The 27,396-nt window shown below is 39.5% G+C and overlaps 1 protein-coding gene across 3 annotated transcripts in view; it reads right to left on the bottom strand.

Moving 5' to 3' along the window:
• kirrel1b (kirre like nephrin family adhesion molecule 1b) overlaps positions 1-27,396 on the bottom strand; it is a 92,638-nt gene that overhangs the window by 17,278 nt on the left and 47,964 nt on the right. For 2 of the 3 annotated variants that reach the window (XM_085390355.1, XM_085390356.1), the window contains exons 1-6: positions 16,216-16,565; positions 11,778-11,927; positions 6,139-6,288; positions 4,515-4,672; positions 2,355-2,505; positions 886-991 (exon numbers count right to left, since the gene is read on the bottom strand). In XM_085390355.1, the coding sequence (XP_085246481.1) occupies positions 886-991; positions 2,355-2,505; positions 4,515-4,672; positions 6,139-6,288; positions 11,778-11,927; positions 16,216-16,432 (932 nt within the window). In that variant the 5' untranslated portion in view covers positions 16,433-16,565. Of the gene's footprint in view, positions 1-885; positions 992-2,354; positions 2,506-4,514; positions 4,673-6,138; positions 6,289-11,777; positions 11,928-16,215; positions 16,566-27,396 lie in introns of those variants that run through there. The other variant, XM_085390357.1, reaches the window with a different exon arrangement.

The following is a 27,396-nucleotide window of genomic DNA, read 5'->3' as shown; positions in this document are numbered from 1 at the left end:
ATAACAAAGACAGACAGATTTTACAGCTGCTCTATTCCCAAGTTTTACTGTGTGACTGACAGCCTGGAGTTTGAAATCCGCTTCATAACCACGTCTCTTACAGGTGCCATTTATGGTCCTTATACACACACAATACGGTAATATTACGTTGATGCACAGTACGTATCACTCCGCGAAGCTCCTCGGTAGCCGTAATGCGCCGACAATCTATCAAGCGGTGCAGCTCCGTAGCTTACCAAAGTCGTACTCAAACATTTTTGACAGATTGCTGAGCGCCGTGTACCACATAAAATCGGTTCGCGGCCACCAAGCACAACCAGAATTCATACATAAGGCGCGCTATCAACTTTTGAGAGAATGAAAGGATTTTAGGGTTAGCGCTGTTAGCTCGTTAGCGCGGTTAGCTCGTTAGCATGTTTAGCTCGTTAGCACGTTGACGCCGTCCAGCCCCACGCATGGGGCGATGCGCAGTAACTCGTTAACGGAGATTTGCCGTGTCCGTCTTGTCGCTGCCTGCACGTGAAGCGATGGGGTAGGAGGGGGAGTTGTCTTCAGTGAAGGCGAGGCGGAGTAACGTTGCGTAGAGACAAAAGTGGACGAAAGAGAGGCAAACTTGCGGCTCCACAACTATAATTATAACGTAACATAGACTATATCGATATAAAGGATATTGTCACATCTTATATCTCGTATAAAAATATATCGATATGTTTTAAAAACTCGATATATCGCCCAGCTCTAGTATGAGCGCACTCACACAGATGAAAGAAAACATATTGGCTTTAAACATCTTATCTGCACTGCAGGACGAGCATCAAAAAGTTTCTCATAGCCTGAAGTGAACAAAAACCTATAAACACATATTTAAAAAAAACCCATCCAGACCTGTAGCCCATGATAGGAGGGTTGGCAGTGGCCTGGCAGGTAAAGGTAACCCTCTCTCCCTCAAGGACAGAGCGAGGCTCGATGGACAGGGTCACGGTGGGAGGGTCTACACAGGGAGAGATACACATTTGATATGTATTCTAAATGAACTTAACAATAATGTGAACATAAATTGTATTTATAAAATATGCATATAGCAGATGGCAATCCAGAAGTACCTTCAACCTTCATTCTTTTAAATGTTCAATGAGGGACACCTCCTATGGTTGCAAAAGGAACTCTGGTAGTAAAGAAAACTCTGGGTTCCCTTATTCCGAAACCTCAGTGAACACGTTCTGATTAGTTTTTTGTTCTCATTTGAAAGTTTCGGTCCTTAGTGAATATAAAAGTGTGCTCATTTTATACATTACAGTCCCCATTAATATCCAGAAGAACAATAAAGCAGATTATGACTTAGGGTGGGCCTAGCATGTGAAAGACAAGCAGCTACTGAAAGAGCAAGTTTCCCAGATCTGCCCTCTGCTTGAAATTTCTAAAATGCTGATGGAGAAAATGCTTAAAAAGCCAAAGCTTAAAAACACTGGACTCTGCAAATCAGAATTCACAGCGGTGCCTTTATCTTTTATATAGAGATCATGAGTGTGAATAATATAATGACTGCATACTATATGAACAAAAGTACTGGGCCACCTACATATTACAGCCTTGGAAATCTATGCTGTGAAGCGCACGGTGCACAGTTTTTGTGCTGATGTTGCATGAATGCCAGAGGAGGTTTGGAAACCTGCAGTTATTAAGTCAGCAGAGTTTTGGGAATGTGTCTGAGTTTCTATAGTTTCTAAATGCTTTGGAATAACTCATCTCACAGCTGATTTTGGAATATTTAGGACGAACAGTGGCATCCTATTACAGTGCTACACTTAATCTCAGTGAGCTCTTTAGAACAATCCATTCCTTCACAAATGTTTGTGAAAGGCAGGCTGCATGCCTAGGTGTTTGATTTTATACATCTGTGGATATGGGACTTTGATTCATATAACGTCGTTCAAGGAGAAACTTTGGTTACCTATAGACTTCTGCACTGATCCTATATCTTAAGTAAAACAGTTATTAAAGCTACTTTTTCCTTCTTGACAATAACTCCTATGTTCATCACCATAAAAACTTTCTGGCTCACCGGGTGATAAAGTACAGTAGATTCCTGAACTGCTTCGGGCCTCCAAATATGTGCTAAAACAACACAAATCAAGCTAAATCAATTTGGAAGACATCCAGATTTGAGAATGTATTGAACATTACTGACATGTATATTATTTTTTGCTGGTAATTACTTCAAGTTGGTGAGTGCTGGCACAGCTAATTAAAAATATTTACTGATTTTGCAGTCTGTCTGCAAAAAATACTCTCTGCTTCATCACCAGAGCATCTATGTGTGTTTAAAAGTCTTGCAGACAGGAAGAGTAACATACGGTGAACATTGAGGGTTAGGGTGGTTCGTTTCCCCATAGGTACAGCTGGATTGCTGGCCACACAGGTGAAATTGCTGCCACTGTCTGTGTCGACTGGTGTGATGGGCAGGTAGCTCCTGGTCGTAACCCTTTTCCTGTCTGGCAGCACTTCCTGTTTGACAAAGAAAAAGGCAGAGACAGGGCAAGCATTAGCAGGGGAGACGACAGGATAAGAGGAATTTAGGGAGAAGAGCCCACAGAGTAAGATCAAAGAAAAGATACACAGAGGAGAGGAAGGATGAAAAAAGGAGAAATAAAGGTACAAAGTCAGGTGGGGGAAGGAAAGAGACACTGGTGAGTTACTAATGGAGCCATGAGAGATGAGAAATAATTGAACATAAATAGAAATCCATGGACAAAAATAGAAAAAAAAATATTAAGTATGTGAAGTTAAGAAGGAAAAGAAAGATGTAGGAGAAAAGAATTGATAGATGAATCAATAATGTAAACAGTCCTTAGTGGCAGTCATAAAAGAGACGCCATAAATCTTCTTCTGGCAAACATGAACATAAAATCCAGCTTTCTTGGAATGAGGAGGTGGCATTTTTTAAAACGCAGCCACCAAATCTGTCAAGAAACTGTGTACAGCTTTCAATGTAGTTTAAATGCGTGGTCAGTAACAGGGTAATATAAGAGCAGCATGTAATATGTATGAGCATGTGTGGGGGGCATAAAGCTGGCTGTGATGAGATGTAAAAACATCTGTGTTTGAGTGCGTGAGTCAGTGTTTGCTGCTGCATCTCTGTGCATATAAAAGCACAAGTGTGCATATGCGAGCGAGTGTCTATGCGTGCGTGCACTTGCAGACCTGCTTTCATGTGTACAGGAGAATATGCGGGATGGCGAGGAATCTGAACATGGAAGAAATGTAACACTGCGACTGTGTGCAAGGTGTCACCAAATACATTTCCTGCCTGTATGTGTGTACAAAAGAAAATCTCTGGCAGTGGGTTAATAAAACATGTCTTGGATCTTTGTGTCTTTTAAGTTGTGTCACGACTGAAAAGCGAGGAATGCAAGAGATGTCTGGAAAGCATGTGTTCTGCTTCCGGGTAGAAGGCATGGCTGACACTCGCAATATAAAGTCTACTGAAGTAAGAGTGTAATTAAACACATGTGTTGAGTAGGTGTGCAAGTGCGACAGTATTTTTTTTTCTAATACAAAAATTACGAAATACCACAAGTACATCTACTTAACCACTAATTTTAATTAGCTGCCCCTGCAGACTCGCTTTAGTGCATCAACTGAATTGTTAAAACACATAAAAATAGAGTCTGTGATATTTTCTAAGACTCACTATGGATGAATGAAGCAATGCATAGCAGCCCAAAGAGGGAAATGCGATGTGCTCTTAGTTTGTTTGTTCTAGTATTAGTTGTTTTTTTACACATTAACAATTTCATCTGCTCAGCAGCAACATGCTGTGTTAACACTGCACATTTTGATGTCTCTCTACAGCTGACAAAGAGCAGGAAATTTAAGACTGAAAGTTTGTCGTGTCCTCTTTTAGCGAGTTTCATGGTTTAATTTTCATTTCAAAATGTAAGAACTTTGCTCTAACTGTGGCTTTCTCAGTGTGAGGGGAAACAGACTTACTGAAATGTCTTTGATTTAGCAAAGACATTTCAGTAATGTTTCTGCACCTTTATTGCTGCTACTATAGCCAAAAAAGCCCATTGAAAGTTTCTGTCTGTTGATTTGTAGGTTAAAATCTGTAACCATTAATCATTTCTTAATAAATATGGTGAGTGTATTGTTGACTAAATAGTAAGGAGCGCTTTGTGTGAAATACTAATGATCGGCACACTATTTCTTGACTGGAGGACTTCTGGGAAGCCGCCTGGCCCGAGGTGTGCATACTGTATTTACCCGTCATAACAAGCCTCCAGCAAAAAAAAAAAGCATAAAAACAAATAAACAGACAGAGTGGATTATATTACAAAGATTGCATTGTTCTACAGTTTGTATTACATAGTCTTACAGCGACAAGTGAACTCATGATCATCAAAATCATCATTATGTGAGCTTTACAAACTCCCCTTGGAAAAAAAAAACACACACACACACACACACGTGTGGCTGCTATTATCTGCATGTGTGCATGGGTGTGTATGAGTCACCGTGGAGTGGTAGGCCCCCTCCGCAGGAAGGCCATTCTTGGTCCACTGGATGTGTGCCGCAGGCTTGGCCCCACGAGTCACACAGGTCAGGTTGTGTGAAGTACCAGCCATCAGCAAGAGCTCAGGGGATCCCTCGACCACTGGGTCCTCAGGTGGGACTGAAGGGGTGATATGCAAATTCATATTTTAAAATGACACATTTATGTAAGTGTGAACACATAAATAAAGAAAAAAACTTTACATATACATATAGTAAACCATAAAAACACATAATACTGTAAAAAAAACTTTCATACATATCAAAAGACTAGAGGCATGATTTTCATGTGTTTCTTTTTTAGGTATTAATGTCCTATTTAACACAATTAGCTTCTTGGTTAAGCTAACCGTTTAAAGGAGTTGTTCACCCTCAACTAAATGTACATATTTTCCTCATGCATTTCCTCTCCTGTTTAATCTACTGCTTTTTTATGGTTTGAGTTGCCCAGTTCTGGAGATACTAGCTTCACCCAAGTGCCAAAAACAAGCAAACAAACTAAAAATCAGCAGCGATGTCTCTCTCCAGAAAGCATGACCCAGTTACTCATAAAAAAAAATCCACAATTTTGTTGTGAGCTGTTTCATAGGAGCTATTTTCTTACCTCTGTCTGCATCCGCCCACCAAAGGAAGGATGCAGCTAGCTAGCTCAGTTAAGGAGGTCGTCTTTAATGTTTACACCCTGTCACACTGTCACTAGAATGAGTTTCTCATCACGAGTAGATGCACGCTACCTTCTGCACAGAGGTATGGTTATTGCATGTAGTTTGGTAGAATAAAATTAGACCTGCATAAAACTTCTAACTGGTTTGTCGCCTTGCTTGGTTATATTTAAGGGAAAGCAACTTCTAGCCAATATCTCTAAAAACGGGCAATTTACCCCAAAACTATCTAAATGGACTAACAGCACAGCACAATGTGAAAATACATACACATTGGGTGAAGTATTTGGCAAAGGTTAAGATGTCCCAGGTTATCAATCAGATTGGCAGCACTATGTGATTGTAAGTAACACCTATTTTCTTAATTATTTACTTTATCATTTACCAAACCTTCTAAATCTTGGTAAGCAAAAAATAGAAATGCTGGTTGCCTAACCTGCAAGTATACAGCTGCAAAAGTCTTTCTTAGTTTGAATTCTTGTGCGTTCATAAAACCAGCACACTGCAGGGACATTTTGAAGCTAATAGGTGAGACCTATGCGTTGGTTAATTTGTTTTCATGCAATATTTTGTGTATTAGTGCAAGCTGAACTGAGAATTTTTTTCTGTCAGACATCTTCCTGAAAGGGTTTGGGTAGTGGCAGCTCAGTTGTTTTTAAAGCTACAAAATCTCAAACAGCACATTTGGGATTATAACAAAAGCAAGCTGGCACAGAGGCTTTGTAGAAAGAACAATTTCTGCAATTTCCACTTAAATGTTAAGGATGTGGGAGATTTATATCCTTATGACAAGGTTGGTTTAATGAAAGCAAAAAGGAAACCCAGTACTGAGAGGATTCAATGCATAATTACTTAACTAGTTTGAGGAAAATCAGAAAAATGCACCAGGAGAAGACCCCTGTATCAGTAGCAGCAGGGTACTTACTGAGTACATTGAGCTTAGCCCTCCTGGAGCGCAAGGCGGCCTCTGTGGCCTGACACTCATAGAGAGAGTCATCAGAAAGCTCGGCGTTGGAGATCTCCAAGTTGTACTGGCCGATGTCGAGAGAACGCAGGATACGATACCTGGGCCACGCTGTTGAACAAACCAAGAAAACTTTCAGTTAGAGAGCATATAACTCACACTGTGACTCATTTACTTCGGTCTGTTTTTATTACAGTCACATACTTTTTCATACATAGTGAGCCAACTTCAAGGGAAGACTGATTGTTCTGAAATGATTGTTGGAGTGCAGGAAGAGACATTAAATGCTTCAATTACAGACAAGAGTCATCACAGCAATACTGGATTCACTGAATGATGTGTATCTGCTGTTTCTGAGGAGGAAAGTATATATATTTTTAGAAATACTCTGTGATGATTTCCTGTTGTGAAATATTTTGTTTCCACGTCACTTAGAAGAAAACAAGCTGGTATTCGTCACATTTACCCTTTCTTGTGAAATTGTATGTTAAAAGTTGTTGTTAAGCTATCTGAAATTACTAAAAAAGTTTAGTCTGTGCTACAAGTAATAAAATAATAAAAAGAAATGTTGCTAATTTAAAGGTGGCATTCATCTGAATTCAGTAATATTCCTAGATAGATAGTAGGCCTTTCTATCTAGTCTCTTATTTTCTGAAAAGACATGTCACTCTTGAATTTTTTAGGTGATGTTTTGTAGACTGTAGACAAATGTCATTCACCTGTTTTGTCGGGGGGTTGCAGTCAAAAGCTTAAACGTTATGACTATAAATTAAAACTCTGTGTGTGTCTGTAACAGAACATGTGTCACAAAAAACACAGTTTCTCAGTAATATTGGTGAATTAACCATTTAAACTGTAGTTCCTTGAGGTACTTGTCATGCCTTTTATATAAAGACCAGAAACGAAAACCCAAAAACCTCTTCTCCATCTTCTCTCATTCAGTTTGTAATATTATTTCTGTCCTTTGTGTAACTGTGCAACAGAGGACTCAGACCTGATTTGTTCACAGGATAAAGCAAATGTAAAAGCTCTTTTGAAATGGATAAATGCTGAACCCCGATTGTTTTACATCCATCACAGGCAGAGAACAGAGAGCAAGGCGACACGTATTTATGGGAAAGTGTCAAAGCTTTTTATCATAATACACAGATGACATGATTTATTGAAGACCTTTTTTCATTAACCACAGCATCTGGAGATCACAATGATATGATATGCCCTCTACACAAACAACACAAGGGGGGTAATGAATGCACGAGGACACACGCATAACGGCAGTATAGTAACACAGTTAGCGATAAACAGCTAAATGGTTTTTGTACTAACACTGATCAAACGTGGCCACATATTCAATAACGCCACATCAATTCCTGCAGAATTACGGACTGAGCTGTTCCAATTACAGCACCCTCTTTTTCTCTCTTTGAACCCTCAACTCGCAGACAAAGACATAATTGAGCGTGACATCCCACTAGGGGGCACTCATTGATCCTCCGTGCCCAATCCTAACATGACATCATGGATTCAGATGGCAAAGGCAGGCAAGCAGGCAGGCAGTTGGGGTGCAAGGAGGAAGAAGGAGGTTGGGTGGAGGGGGACAAAAGTATTAGTGGAGATTACATCATCTACTCCAGCACCTCGCAGCATAGCAACCACAGAGGTGAAAGCACCCTGGGGAGAAGGAGAAGAAGGAGGAGGAGGAGGAGAGGAGGAGGAGGTCTAGGATGAACAATAAACTGCCACCACTTATGCCTGCAGGTAGTGAGAAGATGCATGTGTGTTTTGGGTATTTACGTAAACATGATCCACACATGTAGGTGGCTTTACACTGATCATATATTAACTGGATTTAAATTTTATTTATCTGACATTTTACAGGCGCAGCCAGGTGATGTCTAGAAGCTGTTTTGGTCTGTGAATGAACGCAGATCTCCTGCGTATGTGTGGGTGAGCTAACTGCAGGTGAGAATTGCACTGCACAATCTGTACGCCTACACTGTCATCCACAGCTGTATGTAATCACACAGGGCGCATAATAACAACCACTTATACATCATACAGCCAACATCTGCACCTTAATGGATCACCAATGAATTAATAATCTTTGTTGGTGCAAGTGTTTGCAACTTGCAGACTTCATGACATGGCTTCAAGTTCAGGTTATGAGATGAGCAAAAGGCTGAGTGACCGTATGTCATGGCGGGAAGAATGGCAGCCGACGACTAAGCATAAAAGATGGACAGAAGGCGATGATAGATGGTTGAGAAGCAGGAAAAGAGACAAAGAGGACAACATGTTTATCAAATGTGTTTGTCAGCAGGTCCACGCTGTAAAAGGCTACGAGGACAAAGAGAGCATTACCAACAACAAAATGAGAGCGGGAGGAGGAAGGGACGGCGATGGGACCGACAGAGAGGAGAGTGAAGAAATAAAAAGCAATAGAGGGGATCTGGGAAGCCAGCAAGTGATGATGAAGCTGTAGTTTTAAAGATGAAGGAGCAGGAAATAAAGACAGTGTGAGGGAGAAAGAGAGAGCGAGAGGAGGCGAGAGAGAAGTGCAGACCTTTACTGAACCTGTGAATTAAATTGAGTTGAACACAAGATTCGCATCACATGTCAGATTATCACTTGTGTGACTGTGTGTATGTGTGTGTTTTGTGTTTAAAATAGCTTGAATGGCAGAATGAATGAAAGCTGTGTAGTTAGTTTTTCTTCCATCTATCCTTTTTCTGTGGATTATGCAGAGTTGGATCAAGGTGGTTGTAGGCTTAGCAGGTAAATTCTAATGTTTCTCTCCTTAAAAACATTTTTCAACCCCTACTGAAGGATTCGGATGTGTCCACAGGTCAGATGAGTTGTATCTTCTGTCTTGGGTCTACCCTTTGTATCACAGGGTCACATACCAGATGGAAAATCAGCTGTGAAAGCATCAGCTGTGAAAGCATCCAGTCAAAGTTGCTAGAATGGTATTAAAATCCTGGGACCGGCTCAACTCGATCCCTTCGCAAAGGAGAACCAAGTCCTCTCAGAGACCCCTCGGTATTTTCAAATATTTCACATTGCATCTAAGAACCTCAGCAGCCTATATTCTTTCAGTCACTACCCAAAACTTGACCCTAGGTGAGGAGACTGACTGGTTAATAGAAAGCTTCACCTTCCAGTTCAACCCCCTTTCCACCAAAGTGCTCTGGTACCATTTTTGTGAAATACTGATCCCTTGATACTTCAGTTGACACATGTATAAAACACATGTAAACTGGAAGAACAATTTTTCCATCACACCTCAGTAACTCTTCCAGCATGAAGAGTTAGTCTAATGTGGTATGGCAGGAGTGAAGCAGGATTAATCCTTAGTCCAGAGTTCAACAGCCAATCAGAACCTCCCTTTGAGCACCATATATGAGCTTAGCCATGGGATGCTGAGCAATTACCTTACAAATTATAGCAGACTCCCTTATTCTGGTATCCTGTTGTACAGACGCTGTCCCCGAGCTCCACACGACATGAAAATGCATCTTCGCCTAGACGGTTTAACAAAGTCCGGAGCTTTCAGACTCTTGTGGAGAATTTAAGAGCTCCTTCACTACTTCTGAAGTTTTGCCTCCTCCACAGAGGATGTGTTAGTGGGATTCAAGAGTTTCTGAAAGTGCTCTTTCCACAGCAAAACAATATCCTCAGCGTGGATTACTGCTAAGCATAGCCTGGGCTAAGACTTGCTTTCCTTTTGCTGAGTAGTCTGAAGGTTTGTCAGAACTTCCCTGGATCAGCTGAAAGTTCTTCTCCACAGACTCCTTCACTCGTCCTGCATTTAAATTTTGGATACACAATCACCACAGCTACAGCACTTTAGACCTGCTGGTATGGTCTGATACATCTTCCAGGCTAACTAGTAGAGATCAGTAATACTACAGACTGCTTAGACCTTATATTTTACACTGCAAGGGTATATTTGCAATACTCCCAAAAGTCTATTCATTTAACATAACATGTGAGTTTGAGAAACTCAAAAATCATAATCACAGAATATTTTTTTTAAACTTATGAAAGTGTCAAAGGTATTTCTTAATTTTTGACACTTGAAAGTTGTCTTACTGCTGAAGCTAACGCATTTCAGTAGGTGCAACTTTACCTTGAAGACACCTTTCGCAATTTCATTATGGCTAAGTGAGCAGTTGGCGAGGTTTCGCAGTCAGCGTTTTCCATAAAAAACTATCTGTGATCACAGCAATCTGCTATAGCGGCAAAAGCAACAAGGATTTTTGTGCAGCACCGAACACGTGTTTATCAGGTATGTTTTTCCATCGACAGCAAAACAACTTTCCACAACGACCAGCTGATTGGGAATACACGTTTTTCCGAAGCTGCCTGTGTTTACCAAGGAGTCTCTGATTGGTCTGTAGTCTGGGGACTGGGGATTTTAGCGATCAATTTCACCGTAACTGCTAGCAAATGACCAGGGAAAAATCATTTTTCACGAGTAGCTAGTGATTTCAAGCCAGTTACCAATTGGTTTGTAGGGATGTATAACTGCAGCCTTAAACAATAAACAATTGATTTCCAATAACTTGAATTGGGTAAGCAGTTAAGAATATGGGTGGATGGAGAAGAGCTTTCATGGACTGTTAGTTAGAATGGAGGTTTTTTAGAAATCATCAGTTTCTTTTTTCTACATGCTGTTTTTTTTCTATACTTCTCAAAAAAGTAATCATCTTATTTGCATTTTTATTTATGTGTTTGTATATTATGTATAATTGTATAGTTCTCTTTCTTTCCAACACTTTCATTTGTATAAATCAATAATGCACAGCCGATGAAGGTGAAAAGATATGGTAGTTACCTGATTATTGTGTTATATGGATGTTAAATCTGAATACTTGATATGCTGCGCATTCTTAATTCTATTTCAGTGAGCCTATCAGCTCATTTTCTTCCCTTTTATTTTACCTGAAAGTTATCCTGGACAGAGGTCTATAAGCAGCCTTATTCATAAGCAATGCGAGCATTCAGTAAGCCACAGTGGTCAAAAGCTTGTTTGCATATTTTGAAGAAAATCAAGATGAGGTTAGTTGAGAATGACATTTTTTGCTTTTCTTATTCTTCTCCTGGCCTCTCATTCTTTGATTTTGCATTTCTGAGTTTCGTCTGATTATTCCACGTATACAGAAAAAAAAAAACTGGGTGTCTGTTGTGGCTTTGACCCTTTGACTCTCACTTTTCACTGCTTGTGATGTTTCCTCATCTTTAAAATGAAGTATATTCTACTGTTGCACTCATAGTAAGTCATTCTGGATGTGTGTGTCGGCTTAAAATGTAAATGTGAATGTGCGTCTGCTTTTGTCAGCAGTGTGAGGGATTTTCTCTAATTCAGCATGATATACAGGACTCCTTTTTGCCCAGATTGTCACTCACACACTCTTAACTCTCTCTCGCATGGTACAGTGTTCATTTCCTTAATGTTAAAAAACCCCTACACTTTTCAACCATAATAGCTTTTGTCAGGGTTCTTACACTCCAAACTGAACCAAAACCGTAGCTGAGTTATTCCCCTTCTTCACTTCACTTTGATCTCTGCAGCTGGGTGAAGCTGCATTTTTTTTTACCTCGAAGACCCTCTCCAATGCCGAGTGCCAGGCCGTCCTTGGTCCACTGGACGATGCCGCTGTAGTTGAAGACGACACAGGACAGCACCACCCGTTCTCCCAGCACCACCGACTGGTCCGCAGGCTCTTGGGAGAAACGAACGCACCACACTGCAACAGAAGGACAGAGAGGGGGATCAATTTTTTAGTTCCTTTCACTGTGACCTGGCCATGAGCTGGCATTTTTATTGCACTGTATCGAGCTACACAGTCCCTCTCTGGTCTTATTGACTTCTGTTTGTCCATATGGAGGTTGCTGGGTAATTTGTTGTGTGCTTTTATTGAATATAGGGTGTTTTTATGGTTTCTTTTATTATGTGTTTTTACTATGAGTGTATTTTAATATGAACCCGGTTTGAGTGAAATTTCTCTTACAGGAATAAACATGAACTCCATGCATATATAGTGTTCATTATTATTATTGTCTTTTTAGCTGGTCAAGAGTCCATTGCTTGAATTCTGTATATTTTTCATTCCTCCGTGTCTTTTCTCTCTGTTTTGTCTCTTTGCCTCCTTTTTAAGGTTTTCCCTGGTCTGAACTGAGGCTTCTGTGCAAAAGTGTGTGTGTACATGCATGGATGTGTAAGCGAACACTTGTGTAGCAAGAACATCATTGCAAGCTGTTATACAGCCTGCTCTTTTTCATCACACACAGTACAAAGGATTTTGCTTACACACACACACATTTCCTGCAGCAAAATAAGCATTTTGGCTATCGCAGTGCCACTAAAATACACAGATAGAAAACTACAAGTGTAGCGCAGGCATACATTAACGCACTCGCTTAAAGAGAGAGTGTCAGGTGAGGAGGCGAGGCACTCACCCGGCGCTATTTTCAGCCGTTTGCATCATCAGGTAAAATTGTTTCATATTCTGGAGAAAGTCTTGCAAGAAGGCACGTTAATTAAGGCAGAGAGAGAGAGGGAGACTGCGCTGCCTTAGATGACACATGCACACGAACGTGCACGAGCACACATATACAAACACACTGAAACTTACAGAGACAGAAGCTTTTTCACACATGCAACAACCAATTTATGCAGTTGTGCACAAACGCACTATATCACTAACACAAATGCAGTTGCATACTCAGTCTGTGGAAGTGTGTATATGTGTGCACTTGCACACATATACACACTTCCACAGAGTTTGCGTCTGTCTTCCCGTGGGCTATTCTGTTCTTGGATCATGGTTAAAACAATCCTATTAGCTAATTAAGGCAAAACTGGTTAATAAAGCGAGCCCTGGCTCTGAGGGACACATCTCAGTGGGATTCAACCACAAAGGTGCAAACAACAGGGCGATTTACTGATTTGTCAGGAGGATTACATGACTTGTCATGTTATTTGTGTGGAAGGCTTGTCTAATGAAGGCAGGACATTTTAAAACTTCACAAGAAGAGCTTTGATGTTTCGTCAACTTTCCTTTTGAATGCTGATTCAAGAAGACAACTGTGGCGACTGTGAGCTGATAGCTGTGTAATTTATTTTGAAGTTTAAGGGAAAAACTGCCTTAACACACTTCACCGTTCTTAGTGGCTGTTGCTTGGTTGTGCTTTTTGTTGAGATATTATTTCCAGAAGGGACAGTTTTTCCACTTAGTTCAAATGTTTAAACAACCTGTTAGGTTTTGTGTTCACTCTTATTTTGCTTCAAGTTATAGAAACCCCAAGGGAGGTCAGGTTATTAATTTTCATCAGAGTTTAAAATCTCATCCTCAGACTTTTTAATTCTCCTTTAAGCTTTTGGCTCTTATGACATGTTTAAATAGCAAACATTTAACAGCGTGTATCACCTTTTTAGTTTGTTTTGTCTCTTTTTTCCTGTATACTGTATTTCTTCTTAATTAATGTAAAACATTTTGTAATCATAGTTGTAGAGTGCTGCGAGTCATGTACTTCTGTATTCAGTAGTTTCAAATAAAGGCAAACTGTTCATAAAACGCTGGCATTTTTAGGCAGAATGTGGAAAAAAAACCTTTAATTAGTTCAGTCATTAGTTAAAATCCAAGCAGCTTTCGACTTTCAGCCCCTAAAATTCTCATTAATCTACTGGGGAAGATACAATGACGCCCTTAGATTTCTGCACAATCAATCAAAATGCAACACACAGAATATGGAAGCTGTGCTGCATTTTCAGTGCATGGTACAACTCGACCACTCTCTTGTTATCACTCACTGTGCACACATGGATCACTCAGAGTTCAACACAAGTTCAGCACATCTTGTAAGGTTGCCAAAAGGGATAGTAAAAAAGAACATACAGGAAAGCAGTCGCTCCAGCACAAAGAAAAGAAAAAATATATATGTGTGTGCGTGCAAGGAGTCATGCAGTATCACATACACTACATAACAGAAGATTAAGAGTTTGTTTAAAAGTTTGTTTACTTTTACTGCATATTATTAGAACGGTGAGATAAAACAATATTTTAGCACACGGGTCAATAAAATAATTAAATCATATCTACTTTTATATACAGTATGATTTATTACATTAATATAGAATGTTAATGGATTTTATTTCTTCTGATATGTTAAACAACCCTGGCACAGAGGCAAAAATATCCATTCTAATGTTAGTTCTTGCAAGCCATATGTAAATATTCTTAAACAACTGCTGCAAGCCACCCAGAGACCCACCTTGACTCCATCTCCTAATTTTCATGTTATAGCTAATCTAATCCATGTTGCTCTTGCCTTTTTCTGTACTTGGGGTCTTATCGCTGCTCTCTCTCTGTCTTTTTCCTTTTTCCTTGTGTGAAGATGTATTCCACCAAGTAAAAATGAATGAAAAGGAAAACAGCAATCTTCTTTGTCTATAGTTCTCCTGATTGAAAAACATTTTTTCACACCTGGTCTTTGAAAAACAGGTGATAATGTTCCCCGGCTGTAAAAATGTGCATTCTTAGGTCTTTAATCTTAAAAAGTGAAAGTCAAACAGAATACCTTAAAATAAAACTACGAACGTGGGAGCTGCTTCTCTTTCTGAGTGGAAAAAGAAGGAGCTGCTGGGTTGTGCCTGCTAACTTGAGTGATTTACATGTGGGTCATGTTATGCATGATTTATGCAAAATTAACAGCTATTATGAGCAAAGGCCCTCATCTTCGTGTATAACTCTGTACAGAACAACACATGTTCTCACGGGACTGGCTGTGATGTGTTTAATCTGTGTGTAACTGTGTAGGAGAGCGAAAGAGAGAAGTAGTGACAGAAAGATATGAAGGAGGAGACAAACATTTCTGTTTGTGTGCTGTGAAATGCATGAATGTGTGGGTATGACTGCGTGGGTATACACTGATCAGCCACAACATTAAAACCACCTGTATGATGTTGTGCAGTCTGTTACCAGCACAGTTCTGATCAGTCAGGGCAATAACTTAAGACCTCAAGGACTGTCAGTGTCTATAGCGGAAAGTTAGCAGTGGATCCTGCAGCGTTTGAATAGTTGGGTTGCGGTCACGTGGTTCTGATGACGTGCGGAGGCAGCGCGATTTTTGAGTGGAGGGCGGAAGTAAACATGGAGGACACTGTGGAGAGTCAGGAGAGCAGCTATTGTGCAACTTTAGACCCCGTTTCTCGGGAGAGATATAAACAGATAGTTAAAAAATATATCGGACGTGATCCGTATTCTTTGAAAATGTCCGAATACACCACAGAAGTAAAGGATTTGCCTACTATCGAGGCTGTGGATATCACCAACTACTTGGTCCTCCAGACTTCTTACTACACTAGGCAGCAAATGAAAGCTTTCAAGAGTCTGGAGGCGTACAATTTTTTTGTCAGCGGGTGGGTCCACAACCTTGGAACAAAACGTCTCCGTGATGGATACAGTTTGGTGTTTGCAAGGGTGAGTGTTTGTTCTTATATTGCTTTATCTTAAACACGCTAACAGTTAGCGGTAGCGGCTTTAACGTCAACAAACATGCCACATCCTTAGGACTTCGTTAGAGTGACAGTTGTTTGTTTCAAGGTAAACCATTCTCAGCGGTCTAACGAGACACCTCTGAAGACTTGGGTAATTGCAAAGGAGGATGGAGAAGTGATTGCAGCTCATTGCAATTGTATGGCAGGGTTAGTAGCCTGTTCTCCACTGTCACTAGGCTCAAATCCGGGCTCTCAGCCGTCTGTTGCATATCCAAAATCGCCTCTGCACATCGATGCTGTTCTGCCTTAAGCTTCATTCTTTTCTCTCGTTTGAGAACTGATTCCGATCTGGGTTTTCGTTCGTAGCCGAGATTGACCGTCGGAGCCCAGTCCTCCGACTCTTCGTCATCCAAAGCACTTGGGCAGCCTATAGTCCCAATCAAGTCAATATTAGACTACTAACTTAAAAGCACTAAGTAAACGAGAATTTAACGACAACCTAATGCTAATAAGTTCGTTTGCAAACATAACATTACCTCTGACGAAGTGGTCGCTGCAGACACGGGCATTGGCAGACTCTGCTCCTCCCGACTGTAAACGTAAATTTAAAATCCATTTTTTCCTACGTTTTTCGGTTAGAATTTTCCATTTTTCTCCTCTTCGTTGGGCTATTTTTGGTACCCTAAAATACCGTTTATCAGTTTCTCTGGTCGACCTACTGGAGCATCCGTAAACACAACAGGACATAGGCATTTTGCGTACTGTCTGTCTGTGATTTTGCGCTTATCTTTTTCACTTCCGACCGCCAGTCAAATTTCGCGCTTTACGTCGACGTCACGTCTACGTCAAATGAAACCTAGCTAATTGCAGTGTGCATTTGTGGTATTTGTTTTGGAGGCTTGGTTAATACCTTTAATATCTGTGCTCCAGAGCAGCATTTGCATTGAGGCTGGGCACAACGTTGTGTTGGAAGAGGCCAGAACCACTGGCCAGTGCAATCACAGGAAGGGTTTTTGCTCGCAACAATGCCAGTGGTAGGTCAGTATTTTATCCAATTGTATTCAAGGAATCTCACAGTTTAATGCCGAACATTAGATTTTAACTTCACCCGTCAGTGGGTTTAAAGTTGTGGCTGCCTGGAGTAGATTTGTGTGCATATTTGGGATTGAATACGTGTGTCTGCAGTTTGTCAGCTTGAAGCAGGGATTCAGATCAGAGAAGTGAGAGCTGTACAGACAGAGAACAGAGATGTAATTAACCCTACGGGATACCCCACCAACCCGCTGCCTCCACCAGCATACACACACCTCTGTCTCTCTCCCCTTTAACATTTTCTCCATTTTCAAACTCCCCGTGTATTCCTTTTCACATGTGGTCAGTTTCTCTACATTTATATTTGCTTTGTGTGTTGCTCTTTTTTTTAGCCTCTCTACATTTTCCTCAAATCACTTTTTCTTTTTTCTTGTTAGGGTTTCCAAGTTCATCCTGTTTAACTTTGACTAGCCCACCTCTTTTAATACAGTCTGACTCTTTCCGTCCTCGTTTCCTCTCCTTCTTTGTGTATTTTTTTCAATGCAGCAATGCACAATTTTTATAGCTTCTTCAATCCCGCTCTCTTTTGTTCTTTGGACCCAGCTCGTTGTTTCTCCACCTCCCTCCATCTTCTCTCTTTCCTCTCCCGCTTCACTTCACTACCCCTCTAGTACTCCAGTATTTCCCTCATTATCTCTCTGTATCTATGAACATTTTTTCCATGTTTTTTATATATTTCTCACTTTTCTTCGCCCTCTCTCCTATCCACTGTTTTCTGCTGCAATTGTCTCTTTCTGTCTCAGCCTCCTCCTCACTCTCCTTCTCATCTTTACATCCCTGCATCATTACCCTTGGGGATAATCTTGGGCATATCTTCTCTTCCTCTTTTTTATTCTCATTGCATAATGACCCAGCTTCACAATAAAAGCCACAGTGCCCTTGCATATTATCCGTAATACCTTTAATATATTTTATTCACTTTGGTCTTTTTTTCCCTTCAGGCTGAGCTTTGTTAAACATCAATACAAGCACTATCTAACTAGCCCTATCAATTTCTACTTGAAGCGTACAAGTCTTTCTGTATTATAAAGAAATTCTACATTTTGCATTAATGCTGAAGTATTAACATTCAGTGGCTGACTTGGAATAGAGGAGCTGCACTAGAATCTCACACAGAAGTGTAGGCTGAAGGGGGAAGCTGAGCAGCAAGGACGATTTTTGCCAGTGAATTTGTACTGTAAAATAATTCATAGACTTTCATAATGAGTAACCTAGGACATCGGTTCATGTGAACATTTATGCAGGTGATTAACCATATAAGAAATGTTTGCCTTCACTTGACACTTGACTTGATAAGTAGTTGTATGCCATCCATACATACATACATTCATACATCCATAACTGCTAGTTCAGGCTCACAGTGGTATGGAGGCTGTCCCAGGTATGGTAGGGAAAAATGGTCTATACCTTGGTGTCTATTGTGACTGCTCCCACAAAGCTGATGTATGTTTCAGAGCATATTTAATGTTGTATTGTGGTCTGCATCAGCCCTTTCACAGCTGTCATTGTATAACACTGAATTCATTGTCTTTTTCACTTCAAAACTCATCTTTTCTCCAAATGAAAAGCCACTTGCAAAGAAACAACACAATACGAATACACATGGCTCTTGTTTTGTCAGGGGTGCCGGGTACAGGAAAGACTTAGCACCTTGCTTACTGCAACCAAAGACTTTAACAAAGGATTAGAAAGAAGTTTAAAAAGTGTGCTGTTTGGGTTGAAATGACCACTTCCAAAAGGTTAGGGAATGATTACTTTAGCGGTTAAAAAAGGTTTACGAAATGGACAGTAGTCTCCTTTGTGAAAGTCATAAATTTCGTCCGCCCATTGATTTACTTTAGGAAGGAGTGCGGCCAAAAGTTTGCTCTGCACAGACAATCACAGTCGTAATCTACACAACCACCAAACGATGAATGCAGTGTTCCTTAGAAAAAGACGTTTACTATTAAAAAAAAAAATCAAGAAACCGTAGTACCTGTAATAAAACTGCAACTCTTCTGCAGTTTTGACAGCTGGCAGTGAAATAAGTAACCTGACTTGGTGTCAGCGCTGCTGCACAGTACAGGTGTGTGTCCCCATATAATATTTGCCACTATCCCTTTTTGCTCAGTTGTCTTTGCTGTGATAAGCACAAATGAATCTATCACATAACTTCTTATTCCGAGTGCAGTTCACAGGTTTTTGATTAGCTCAAGGATAAAAAAAAGAAATAGGCTGAGTGCAGCTGACAAGAATGTATAAAACTGGAATTTCAGGCAGCAATCAACTTTTCAGCGCTCTCTCTTCTCCTGTGAGCTAAACAATAACACTGCTCACTCATATCAAATCATAACTTTCATGCAGCGCTCTTCTTTTTGGAATTTGAGTTAATATGAAAAAGAAGGAAGTCTTTGTAACAAGAAGAAATCGGCTGACATTTTAACTGCCTTGACTTTAAAGTGGGATGTCTTGTCATCTTATTAGACATGGTCACAGTACTCCCTGAGGAATGCAGCTGCTGATTCCAAACAGCGAAGACCTCCAAGGTGGCCATCAGAGGCCAAATGCAATTTCCTACAAGCAAATGTAGAAATGAAAAGGCAGTTTGTGAGGTTTGTAACCCTAAACTGCACATCTCCACACCCTGAAGCATTCATGCTTCTAACCCCCACCCCAAAAACTGCCACGCTGACCCTTTCCTTGTATTCATGGCCCAGCTCTGCCTCTGGGCTATGGCTCGCTCCCATTTCAACTACCACACACCACTCTCACTCAGGAGAGAGAGCACGCTGTGTCTACGTGTGTATGCGAAAGCATTGTTCGTGTTTACACGCATGCCTGCATGCGTAGCTGTCATTGTTGTGTTGTGTACACCGCACGCATATATTTGCCATTTCCGAAAAAGGCAGCAAAGGGCAAAGTGTGGCTGGAAGAGTCAAAAAAAGGTGTTCACCTCAAAGAGAGAAAAGGAAAAAGAAAGTGTTTATGTGCATGTGTGCGAAGTAACAAAAAGAAATTAAACAGCATATAGATGGCTAACATCCAGTACTCGGAGAAAAATTATGACTCGTAATAAACTCTCCAGGCATTTATGTGCTATTAGTAGCTTATAAGACTAATATATAAAATCATAACACTGAGAGAAGAAGAAAATGTGTAATAATTTTCTGAGTAGTTACTGGGGTAGGTGCTCTGCCTCTGTCATCTATGACAGTGAGACATCACATAAGCGTATTTAAGCTATCATGACAGTTAGTAAGTTAGTTGGTGCATTACACTTTTTAAATGGTCTAAAAGACATCATTGTCATGTCTGAAATACATTTTTTATGCTTCCATAGTTTTAGAAATAATTCATCTACACTGCCGTATATTTTAATTTACCACTCAAAATGCTTTTGGGCCTTAACAAGCAAAGTGCTGTATTACTTTGCCAAATATTTGATGTCTGACAAAATTATGGCTCTATTATTGACCTGTAGAGTCCAGAAATTCACAACCTTCAAGCTACAGGCTGAAACCTAGAATAACTTCCTTTCATGTGAACGTTTGAATGTTTCAGTTATCAAAACTAATCAAATACCTACAACACAGACGTGGTAATTGAACTATTACCTGAAAAATTCCTCTGATAATGTATGAGAGAGATATTACACAGCCACAGTTAGAGACGAATCTCTGTTTTAGCTATAGTTATATTCTTTATAGAAATGCTGTGCATCTATAGTACATTTAGCCTGCAGTATATAGGAAGGCTTGGCACACAAAGCAACTACAGAAAAGATTTTTCTGTCACATTACAAAGCCATGTCTCCCTCCAGTCATTTACAAACAAAGGTCATGAATACAGCGACCTGTTTGTTTCTGATTGGCCGTGAGGGGCGACTGCATCATTCCTGTGGGTTGATATGCTTACTGCATCCTTGTTTATTTGATGTTTTGGAAATATAATTTATGTAACATTTATGCCCCCAAAGCACACAGCATTTAACTGACAGAGACGTACACGAGAGCGGACAGAGAGAGACAGAAAAGGACTTGGCGAGACAGACACAGCGGGACAGACACGGAGATCATAACTTTGCCGCTGTGTGTCTCGGTTTTTGCTGTGTGTTTGCTGTAAACAGTAGCTCCGTGATTTCCCAGTGCCCCCCACCACCAAATGCTGCTTTTATTTCTCCTCACAAACACCTCTAGCAGAACAGAGAAGCAGCGTGAAACCAACCGTAGAGGTGATGCTGAGCAAACCCAGCAGTTATTGGAAATCACACGCGCACTCACAGGGGCAGTTACCGATGCGTAGATATAGAAACGCACACTCTAACACACACAAGGGCACTCCAAAAAAGTAATGCGCGCAAGATTCATGAGCACATGAGCGTACTTACAAAAGCACAGGCACCAATCACACACACACAAATATACACAATTACACTGCCAAAAACACTTGCACATGCACATACGCACACAGACACACGCATCTTTCTTCCCCAGTTATTGGCTTACATTCATAAAACAATTGACTTATCTGTTTACTTGAAAATCACTTTAAGGATCTTTCTTGAGCTTCTAGATTTTAGGGATCACCCAATAACATGATCCTCCTCTGGCTCCCGCTCCCTTTAAATTCCATTGTTTGTTTTTCTTTTCATTTTTGGCACCGTACTAGTCTACATTTACGCTGCCAAAGAATATACAGACAGAACATCTGAATGAATAAAGGGATAGGAACATTACAGGGGAACTGTTTATCATAGCACAATGTGGTTGTTTCAAGAATAGTTTTTTTTTTTGTTATTCTCTTTTTATTAAACAACCTATATAAACACAAATAATCCAAAATAAACATATAATCAAGAACAGACGTAAATAATAAAAAAAAATAAAAATAAAAATAAGAAAAACAGACGGGTGTACCCTCTAGTGTGTATGTACTCGCACACACATATTCACTCACACACCCATATTCTTAAGCATACATACACATACCTACTTACATATGTGTTCACTTGTAGTCTCATACATACTAACATATACATATAAACACATAACGATTCAGAAATGTGGCATATATAGTTACAGAGATTCAAACAAGATCGGGTCTCCTTAACCGGATGTAGTGTTTCCATTTACCCCAAATTTCACTAAATATATCAAACTGGAGTCTTTTAATGAAGGTAATTCTTTCCATTTTAAACATCCCATGTACAGTCTCATGCCAATCACCCAGTGATGGAATTTTCACACTAAGCCATTTCTTGGTAATAATTTTACGGGCAGCCAAACTCAGGATACCATACAACTGCTTAGACATTTTATCTACATTTACTGAGTATAAATATCCAAACAAAAGTTCGTCCCAATTAAAGGGAAGCTGCATACCAAAAATAATCTGCAACTCAGAGTGGATCAATACCCAAAAAATGTTGATCCTTGGGCAAGACCAGAACAGATGAAAATGTTTTACTCCTTGGGCCCCACAATTTCTCCAGCAATTAGAGTGATTAAAATAATGTTTACTTTGTGCAGGGGTAATAAAAAACCTACAGATACTCTTCCAACCGTAACATCTCCATGTATTAGAACTAGAAATTCTCCACTGAAAAGCGCACTGCTCATACCAAATGTTATCTGATATTGCTATATTTGTTTCATTTTCCCATTTTTTTTTTTTTTGATGTAGGTAGTATTCCACTTCTTAACCTCTTGTATACCCTTGTACAATCTTGAAATCACCTTAAGGCCTGTGTCAGCCTGATAAGCCTTGACAAATATACTCAGAACAGGTAAAGAAAAAAGATCTGTTCTCTTAGGTATAAAATTATATAGATGATGCCTAATTTGTAAGAACCTAAAAAAGTCCGTTTTACTTAACTGGTATTGATCTTTTATTGATTGGAAGTCCCTAAGAATTCCCTTATCGTAAAACATACAATATGCCGTTAAACCTTGTCCAGACCATTTTTTATATCTTACGTCTAATTCATTAGGTAAAAAATCACTGTCAAAAGCGCACCATCTTAAAATCCTAACCTTTTCAATCCAATCATTCTTATTAAGAAATTGTAACCAGAGTTTTAAAGGTAGGTTAATCCATTGGTTTCCTTGATGAATTTGTTTTTTAATAAGTGTCACATCCCCTAGAATTGCCTGAATTGGAGAATCTTTTAAGGTCACTGTTTCTAGTTCTTTCCATCTCGCTTGATAATCTACATTACACCAACACACTAATGTCCTCAATTGAGCAGAAATATAATAGTCTTTCAAACATGGGAACCCCAACCCTCCTTTGTCTTTAGCCAACTGAATAGTTTGGTACTTAATCCGTGGTTTTTTCCCCTGCCATATAAACCTAGAGATTATTTTGTCCCATTCCCGAAATTGTTTGTCAGTTATTTCTACAGGGAGTGTTTGGAATAGGTAGAGCATCCTGGGCAAGATATTCATTTTAACTGTATCTATACGTGATTCAAAATTTAAAAATGGTAATAAATTCCATCTTTTAATATCCTCATTTATTTTATAACTTAAAGGATTAAAGTTTGCATTGTATATCTTAGACAGATCTTTAGTAATATTTACTTCAAGATACTTCATCTGCTCCGTTTCCCATTTCAAATTGGCTTTAGCCTTAATTTCATAATTGGGCTCATAGTTAAAAGTTAATATCTGAGTCTTCGATATATTTAGTTTATAACCTGATATTGAACTAAAGATCTCCAGAAGTGACAATAGCTTGGGGAAAGTAGTGTTTGGATTTGTCAAATAAATCAAAATATCGTCAGCAAACAAGGAAATCTTATGCTCTCGACCCCTAATCTTGACTCCAGTAATAGTATTGCTTTGTATTACACTTTGACTCAGGGCCTCTATGAAGAGAGCAAAGAGTGAGGGGCTTAGAGGACAACCCTGACGTGTCCCTCTCTGTAGGTTAAAAACATTTGAAAGCGCCCCGTTAACTTTGATTCTTGCCTTTGGTGATTTATATAATGCTTGTATAATCCTGATAAACGATTGATGGAATCCGAATTTATCCATGACTTTGTATAAAAATTCCCAATTAACCCGATCGAAGGCCTTTTCTGCATCTAAGCTCATAAGGACCATCTGAATTTTATTTTTCCTAACATAATCAATAACGTGTAGTGTTCGGCGAACATTATCTTGCGTTTGTCTCTGCTTAATAAAACCAGTCTGATCCAAACTAATTATCTGAACAAGAATATTTTCAATTCTTTTGGCAAGAATGTATGTAAATATCTTAAAGTCCTGGTTAAGAACACTAATGGGGCGGTAATTTCCACAGTCAAGCCTGTCCTTTCCTTCTTTAGCTATTATAGAGATAGAAGCCTCATTCCAAGATGGGGGAATTACTCCCGTCTTTAAAATATAGTTGAATGATGTTCTCATCAAAGGAATCAGTACCTCTTTCATTTCTTTATACCAGTCTGATGGGAATCCATCTGGGCCTGGGCATTTATTCGGTTTCAATTTTGTAATAGCTTTTTTAATTTCAAATTCAGATATGTCCTTGATTAGGGTTATATTCTGTTTTTCATTCAACTTTGGTAAGTCGAATGAATCTAAAAAAGATATCATACCTTTAATATCCACTCTAGGTTGTGTATATAGTTCTTTGTAGAATTTTAGGAAGGCTGACTGTATATCTTCAAGTTTATACACAATGTTATTTGTTTGAGGGTCCTTTATTTTATATATTGTATTTTCTAATTGTTGTTTTTTTAATTTATAAGCCAGTAATTTAGCAGATTTGCCTCCTACCTCATAGTATCTTTGTTTTAAAAAAACCATATTTTTTTGTATTTCACTTGAAAAAATTTCATCGATTTCGTTTTTCTTCTTTTGTATTTCTAATTGTAAGTTTGTAACTGCGCTTATTTTATGGGCATCTTCAAGATATTGTAGTTGTGTCTGGAGTTTTCTTAAATGCTCATTTCTCTTTTTTAAATTAGCGCTGTAACCTATGAGTTTTCCTCTTATCACTGCTTTTAGGGCGTCCCATAGAATACTTGGGGAAACTTCTTCATTATTATTTTCCGCTATATAATCTATTATATCTTGACTAATTTGTTCTTTCATCGTGCTTAGAATACTTGTATTTAATCTCCAGGATGTAACTCTTCTTTCGTATCCAAGCACTACTTCCAGGTACAATGGGGCATGGTCTGATAAATCCATCACTCCTATCCTGCAATTGATCACCCTGCTAAAATCTTTTTGGTACATAAAAAAATAATCCAATCTAGAATAAAATGAATGAGGGTGAGAAAAAAAGGTATAATCCTTCTTGTTGGGGTTTAGTTCTCTCCATACATCTATGAGCCCTACGTCCTTTAAGATTAATTTGATGTTTTTGGTTGTTTTATTCAATCCCGGAGCGTGTGGGTTTGATGAGTCCAAGGACGGGTTGAGGCGAACATTCCAATCTCCTCCCAAAATCAGAGTACCTTGTGCCTCTCCAACAATCAATTCAAAAACCTTTTTGAAAAATTTTATCTCTGATCCTGGGGGAGCATATACATTTATAAGAGTAATCAGTATACCCTCCAGGTACCCTTTGACTAACACAAACCTCCCCTCCTTATCACTGATTTCTTGGATGCATTCAAAATTTAACCTACTAGAGATTAGAATTACCACACCCCTTTTAGGACTCTGAGGGCAGGAAGAGGAATACTGATTAAATTTCCATTTCTTTAATTTATCATGTTCGAGCTTCGATAAGTGAGATTCCTGTATAAAGGCAACTTCTATTTGTTCTCTTTTTATTTTTGACATAATTTTACTTCTTTTAATATGGCTCCCCAGACCATTTACATTAAATGACACTATTTTAGTTACCTTACAGGGCATTGATGTACGACCTTATATAATTCCAATCTCTGTACATAGCCAAAGATCGAAAGGTACTCCCCCAAAACAGAAAAAAAAGAGAAAAAAGAAAAGAAACCCCCCCCCCCCCCCCCCCCCCCAAAAAAAAAAAAAAAACATTATACAACGAAAACATATAATCATGTTGACTTCCAAAAACATAATCGCTATATTAGCTATATTTGGTGAGGGAAAAACTCTTCTGTCCACTTGTGGAAGAGTGCCCTCTCCGGCACACAGGCCGAAAGCCCAGTGGTCTGTAGGGTCCAACTTATTGTGCAAATAAATGACCCGACTTTAATGTAATTTTATATGCCCTCTTTATAAGATTAACTAATTATATAACAAAACAAGTAAATCGAAATAAAATTCATATTCTCAGTTCATCTTAGGTCTCAATATTCTTGAGTTTACCTCTAGTATAGTGCTCCGTCACACACTTGCTGTTTATCCACTGTCATCTTGGTGCCTAAATATCTGAAGGCGTTCCTTGAAACCCAGCTTTGGAGTCGAGTTTCCACCTTTCTTCTTCGTACTTGTTTGCCAAGTGTGCTGTTTTATTTGATCCAAGAATGAGTCTCTGTCTTTCACAACTTCTACCGATAATCCCCTCTTCACCATATCGGTAGTCGCTTCGTGCGCCGTGTTGTATGTCACAATTCCCTCTCTGTAGAACACCCTTAGCTTGGCCGGGAAAGGCGTCTGGAAGCGAATATTGTTCTCTTTAAGCACCTTCTTCGCTGTCGCATATTCCTTTCTTCTTCTTTGTATCTCCGGGGCATAGTCATTGTCCACATATATCCTAGAATCCATAAAGTTGAAGCCCTTAGCCTGCCAGGCCTTCTTAATAATGTCTTCTTTGTTACGATAACTTGCGAGTTTAACTACAATTGAGCGTGGAGGGGCTCCTTCCGGGGGTTTTTTGCCACCGGCTCGATGTGCTCTTTCAATTCCCAACACCGTGGGGCGGGAGAGACTCATTGTCTTTTCAAATAGAACCTCTACAAAATTGACAACGGATGGAAATTTGTCCTCTTCCCCTTCCCTCACGCCATATATTCTAAGATTCTTGCGACGTGACCGTCCCTCTAATTCCAGTAGCTTAGATTCGCATCGCAACTGAAAATTTGCCATTTCAATTAGCAGCTCCTCCGAGGCCTGGATTCGAGTCTCCATTACGTCTATGCGTCCCTCTGCTTCGTCGAGTCTTATACCAATGCCGACGACCTTCTCCCTTATAGCATTAAACTGATCATTTGTGTCTTTTCTAAAAGCACGTAATTCTTTTAATATCATGTCCATCGTAGCTGGGTGGTCCTTCGCTGTGGCGTTAGCATCGGGTTGCTGGTCTTCTTCCATATTGCTGCTAGCTTGCGACGAAGCATCTTCTTCCGCTTCAGTACGTTCTCCTACATCCTTTTTCTTGGATTTTCTGGGCATTTCTATTCCTTGGTATAGTACCCCACAAAGATAAATCCAAACTTTTTATGTTTCGAGTTAGGTAAATTGGGGTAGAAAAAATGTCGGGAGCAACTATCCTACACAGCCATCACACGACCCGCCAAACCGGAAGTCTCAAGAATAGTTTTAAAAGGCAATTGAATCTATTAGAATTCTGGTCTATCATTTGTAGTTTGGCTATGATTTATGATTGCTTATAATAAGAAACTCAGTGTTAATAAGCTTGAAGAGGATTCTAAAACCACTGATAGAAACTGCATACTTACAACTACAACAGGTCATGAGCCTTCTCAA

Source organism: Rhamphochromis longiceps, linkage group LG18, assembly GCF_057381845.1.
Source record: "Rhamphochromis longiceps isolate RC_006_pf linkage group LG18, R_longiceps_female_GT1.1, whole genome shotgun sequence".
Taxonomy (NCBI): domain Eukaryota; kingdom Metazoa; phylum Chordata; class Actinopteri; order Cichliformes; family Cichlidae; genus Rhamphochromis; species Rhamphochromis longiceps.
Note: the sequence above shows the minus strand (reverse complement) of the source record. Positions and strands in the feature narration are given on the sequence as shown.